The 5,403-nt window shown below is 39.2% G+C and overlaps 1 protein-coding gene across 1 annotated transcript in view; it reads left to right on the forward strand.

Moving 5' to 3' along the window:
- Positions 1 to 4,809, forward strand: part of DNAJB6 (DnaJ heat shock protein family (Hsp40) member B6) — a 67,037-nt gene extending 62,228 nt beyond the window's left edge. The window contains exon 9 of the mRNA XM_006018547.2: positions 3,210 to 4,809. Within this exon, the coding sequence (XP_006018609.1) occupies positions 3,210 to 3,292 (83 nt within the window). The 3' untranslated portion in view covers positions 3,293 to 4,809. The remainder of the gene's footprint in view (positions 1 to 3,209) is intronic.
- The last annotated feature ends 594 nt before the right edge of the window (positions 4,810 to 5,403 follow it).

Consider the following 5,403-nt stretch of genomic DNA (forward strand, 5'->3'; position numbering starts at 1 on the left):
CCCCCACTGCCCCAAGAGGCCAGAGCAGCATGTGCCCCCATGACCAGTCAATGACCGGAGGGGGGACCCCCATGGCTGATCTCACTCGCCAAAAAGTGAATGCAGTGCTTCTGGAAATGGCCACGGCCACTTCTGCTGGTGGCCCCAGTCCCCAGCCGGCACTCGTGCACCACCTGGGAGCATAGCTGCTTTACCTGGCAGCCCTGCTCCCCAGCCGGCGCTCGCAGGGGGAACACCGGTGCTCCTGCCTGCCCCCCCACCTGTCGCCTACGCGGTGACCACGGCCATTGGGGGTGCATGGGGGTTGCCACCGTGTCCCAGCAACCCCTGTCGGCTCTGCTCCTCAGGGTCTGCTCTTATGCTGAGGTTGTGCAGCCCTGCTCCAATCAGGTGGCCTGCTGGCAGTCATGTGACTGCCTGATCAGCTCTGCAGTCACCTGCAGGCTGTCTCACAGCCTGCTTAGGCCCTGAAAGTAGCAGGTGTGCTGCCACACACCTTCCCCCTTAAAATCTTTCCAGGGGAGGGGGGTGTCTCTCTGCTACTCCCCTTGCAGGCTCCTCTGCAGCCTGCACAAGCACTCCAAGTGGCAAGCACCGCAGTGGTGCTGCCAGTCAGGTTCCCTGCTAGGGCCAGTCAACATAATGTAACCAATGTCAGTGGATTATACAGGAGTGTTCATAATTGTATTTTCACTCATGTTTTGGCCAGTCTGCCTATTGCTGGGTTTCCATTTTGTCCCTTGATCATTCCAGAGGCTAGAAAGGAATCTTGCTGTCAGATGTCTCTACCTTAGTCCCTCCTTATTAAAATATTTTGTGTTATTTTTGCAATGAGATATGGTGGGTTCACATTCATGTTAGTTTATTTTAGACTTTTTAAGGCCCTTTTAAATGGTATAGAGTTCTTTTTGATATTTGATTTTAAAAAGCGTTATGCCATCAGTTTCAAAAGCCCTTCAGAACTCAGTGTTTTAAGAAGACAAATTTAGGTAATTACAGAGGTGCAAATTGGTGGCCTCAACTAGTTCCTTTAGGAACATCCTTATTAATGTTTTATATCGTCATTAAATTGACCCATTTTGTCTGTTTTTGTTTTTCTTTCTTGCTAAAAGGGGCGAATCCTTCAAATTTAGAGAATTTCTAGCTTTGATATCTTATTTCTAGGTGATGTTTCACCCAGCCTTCTTCTGGGGAATGTTTTCGCTCTGCTTTTTCAAGGGACCCATATGCTATAGATGTGGAGACAGTAGCTTGCTTGCCTATTTTCTTTCAAGTGAAGACAAATAATTGCTAGAGTTTAAAGTATCTTAGCTCTGTAAAAATGTGTGTAGCACAAGACTACAATAAAAAGTTAAATCACCTTTGCTAGTTTTCTCCAGCCTCTGTTAGGTACAAGGCAGACCAAGGGGTATTTCCCTGTGTTGGTTAAGTGTAAGTGGCCCAGAGGGTTCCCCTTCAAGGTGAACTCCTCAAATATATGGAGCAAAACCTTATGTTAGGGAAATACTTCAATCCTGGTAGGAAGTGCATCTCTGAATCCCAGGATGGTATGAAGTGTTGAGGAGGAAAAGCTCTGTCAGCAGTTCTACAAATTAGTGTCAGAACAGCACCAGATATTTTTCCTTAAGCATTATAAGCTAATTTCCAAGCTAACTTTTTAGATACTAATAGCACATGGCAGAACTAATAAGTAGTCCAATATCTTAAATCCTGTGGTAACTCGTTATATAGTATGAATTAATGCTGTTAATCCAGCTGAATAGCTGGCAGGCATCCAGGAACAAATTCACTGCTGGCACAAATGGAAGCATTCGGACAAGTACAAAAGTTGTTTGCTTATGCAGAAGTGAATTTATTTCTCGAATCTTATGGTTCTTCTGACCTCAGAGAGAAAGTTAAATACTGTAAGTCCAATGTAGGTAAAACTCCCAATGTTTTAGATAGGTATCCAGGTTGTAGCCGTACTGTTCTAGAGGAAGAAGCAATCTGGGATCATGGTAGAGGCGATTATCTTTTATTAGACCAACAAGATTTTTGCAAAACATTTTCTTTAATTAATGTTTTAGATAGGAATTCAGCTTGTTGGAGGACAGCGTTATGACACCATGGTGAATATTTAGCTCTTAAATAATTCTTTACTACATAGATTTCAAAGCATGTAAAGATAGGGAAGTACCACTACGGACATTGCATGGAAGGGAGGAACAGGTACTAAACTAACCTGCCCAAGTTCATATAGGCGGTTACTGATAGAATTGGGAACAGAATCAGTTTCGAGCCTCTGAGGTCAGCGCTGTCCTCAACTGAGAAATTGAGAGATGCTGTATAAAACTATTAACTTTGGTTCTGCCATGTCTTCTGACCAAGTATTGCTGAGCTTAAGAGCATGTCCTATTTTTTTAAAGCCTTGTATGACTAGTCTTTGAGGATACAGTATAGATTATTGAGACCTTAATTTTTTTTTTCTGGCTTTATTTCAGATTTAAACTCTGAGCAGAGTTTTTGGTTTTGCATGGCTGATTTTTTACAATACAAAGCCTACTGGCATGTTCCATTTTCCTCAAAGTTTGTAAGAGAGGGGATGGATATGTTATCAGGCTTTCATTTGTGCCTGGTGGTCAATGCATGGGACAGTCGGCTAAGGGGATTGCATGCTCTTTAGAAAAACCAAGGGGAAAGGATATGAGATGCGGAGGCAGTAGCTTATTTGCCTATTTTCTTTCAAGTGAAGACAAATAATTGCTAGAGTTTAAAGTAGTTTAGCTCTGTAAAAATGTGTGCAGCACAAGACTACAATAAAACGTTAAATCACCTGTGCTAGTTGAGCATGAACAGGCTTATGTTCTATTCTATTATTTAAGAACAAAATGGACACCATTAAATGTCACTATTTAGCTGCTTTATTTACTCAGGAATCATAATATGCCTTATCCTTAGAATGGGAATACAAACTGTAAATACTGTGGTAACTTCAACTACTGTAAGCAGTATTTAAATGGCACTTGCTTATTTATTACTTCCATTTTTATAAGCTGTTTTGATGCTGTCCTTGAATGGCTTTGAAGTGCTTGGAAAGGTTCAAGACATCCAAAACTTCAAAGATGTCTCATTCCCCCCACCCCACCCCCATTTGAGGAACACATTCATTTTTATAAAGGAAAAGTCAGTTTAATATTATGAATAGTGTTTTACAAGCCATGTCTCCTCAGGATACAAAGAAGGCAGCAAGAGGAGGAAGCAGAAGCAGAGAGATGAGCAGAAGAAGAAGAAGTCAACCAAAGGGAATTTTTAAAACGGACTCCTCCGACAGTCTCATACCTTTATAATGATGGCAACATATTCTTTTTTGAGCACACATTTGTGAATACATTTTGATTGTGCACACTTTGTGAAGATGTCTCATGTTTTAAACTATACTAAAATTGCACTATGTTACTTTTCATCATCACAGGATGGCTTTTTTGCTAGTCGGGTTAAAGACTTCAAAGTAGGCTGATGTGGTTAGAAGTGCATTTTATTTGGAGATTGGGAAAATGTTACAGAATCTCTTACCTCTACCTTCCTTGGGACTAAAACTACTGTAGTAGTCTAGTGTGTTCTTCTAGGATTTAAGGGGTTGTAACAATGTCTGTTTATGTTCTAGAATAATCGGGCATGTTGAAATAAGAGGTTAAACCTTGCTTCTATTCCCCTTTGATTTCACTGGGAGTAGGATATGGAAACTCTTGGATATAGCAGTTTATGCAAACTTGTAATTCCCTTCTGCGCTCTTTCTTTTTTCCAAACTTGGGAAGAAAAGGTCTGTTCCTAATACCATGATGAGATAATCTAGAGTATGTCATGAAGGAGTCACTTTCTTTCATTTTTAAGAAAGTCTGTAAGATTCTGGTCTCCTGTGTGCATTCATACAGATTCATCATAGACTCCCTATGAATCATTTGGTGAAATCATTCCTTGTATTTTTATCTTTTTATAGCCTAGAGACAAATTATCTAAGTGCTACTTTGAAATTTGGGCAGTTTCTGCTGAGTGGATTATAGATCCATTATAGATTTTGTTTCAATATCCATAAAAGATTCTGCTAAGACTTTTTTTTTCTTCTGCAGAGCATTTACATATAGGATGTCACTTCTATGTGAGGAAAGTATATTTACACCAGTTTTATTTCAGGACACATTTTTTAGCTTGAAAAGAAGTGTCTTTACTTTAAAAGAAATATTTTTTGAGTCTGGCAAGATTACTTCCTTGCTTCCCATAATAGTTTAATTTGCATGATAAATTGCTTCTCTTAACCTCTTAATTGGTGTTGAGTACTAAATAGAATCTCTCTATCCCTGCAACTACTTCCTGCATGTTCCTTGTCGGTATGTTGCTTTTTCTCTTTAACCTACATATAGGAATAATCAGCTGTGTTTTGTTTTTGTTCTTTTGTTTTTCCTTTGCCAACATGTTGATATAACAGGACTTAAACCTGGCAATGTTGGAAACCCAAGTTTCCTGGAGAATTTCACTCCTCTTTGAAATGCAAAAATGTAGCAATGAACACAATGACATGAAGAAGCTAAACCGAAAAATAAAACTTGCTGTTGTAGAATACTCTGAGAATTGTGGTGTCTACAGTATTTGGATTGGTTTAGTTTCTAATGCTTACTCTATGAAAATGTAACCTTACGCAAGCATAACATAATGCAATGTATGTTAAGGTATTTAAATGATGGTTTATCTCAAATAAAACCGAGTATTTTTTCTGTCATTCAAGTACTATTTAATTGCGCAGTGTTGTTAATTAAAAATAAAGAGAGTTCTGTATACTTTGTCACTTTTGACTGTAAAACAGACTAATTGCCAGCATCAGTTGTTCCTGCCTAAATTGGACTAAAGCAAATACAGGTTTTGTGTTCATAATACAGTCACAAATACTTTTGAATTATCCTTTTAACTAAGTAAATTAGTCAGAAAATGTGGCTCCTTGTACAAGCAAACTGTAAAGGTGATTGACATTTTTTAAGGAGAATTAAGGCTGAGAGGTACCAGATTTCTTGAAAAACCAGTGCCTGTGCATAGAAGCAAGAAGCTTTTGCATTCAATCCTAAACATTGTTTAGAGAAAAGGAGCTGTTTTGCAGCAGTTGAACCTGGCATGTCTTGCATTAGATTTGTGTCCTAACTTCAGGTGCATAATCATGCAGAGCATGGTCTAAACAGGCTATAAAACTGTCCCAAACCATGCTGGCAATTTTACAATAGCAAACTAGAACTAGTGAGTAATATAGGGGCACTTTTTTTCATCTGTCCTCCAGTCGGACTAAACTTACTCATTTCGTAGATACCAGTTCAAGTATTAATTTGTGTTCTAAACTGAGCCAAACATAATTGTAGTGTCTGAATATTTTCACTTTTGCCT

The sequence above is a fragment of the Alligator sinensis genome, unplaced genomic scaffold (assembly GCF_000455745.1).
Source record: "Alligator sinensis unplaced genomic scaffold, ASM45574v1 scaffold601_1, whole genome shotgun sequence".
Taxonomy (NCBI): Eukaryota; Metazoa; Chordata; order Crocodylia; family Alligatoridae; genus Alligator; species Alligator sinensis.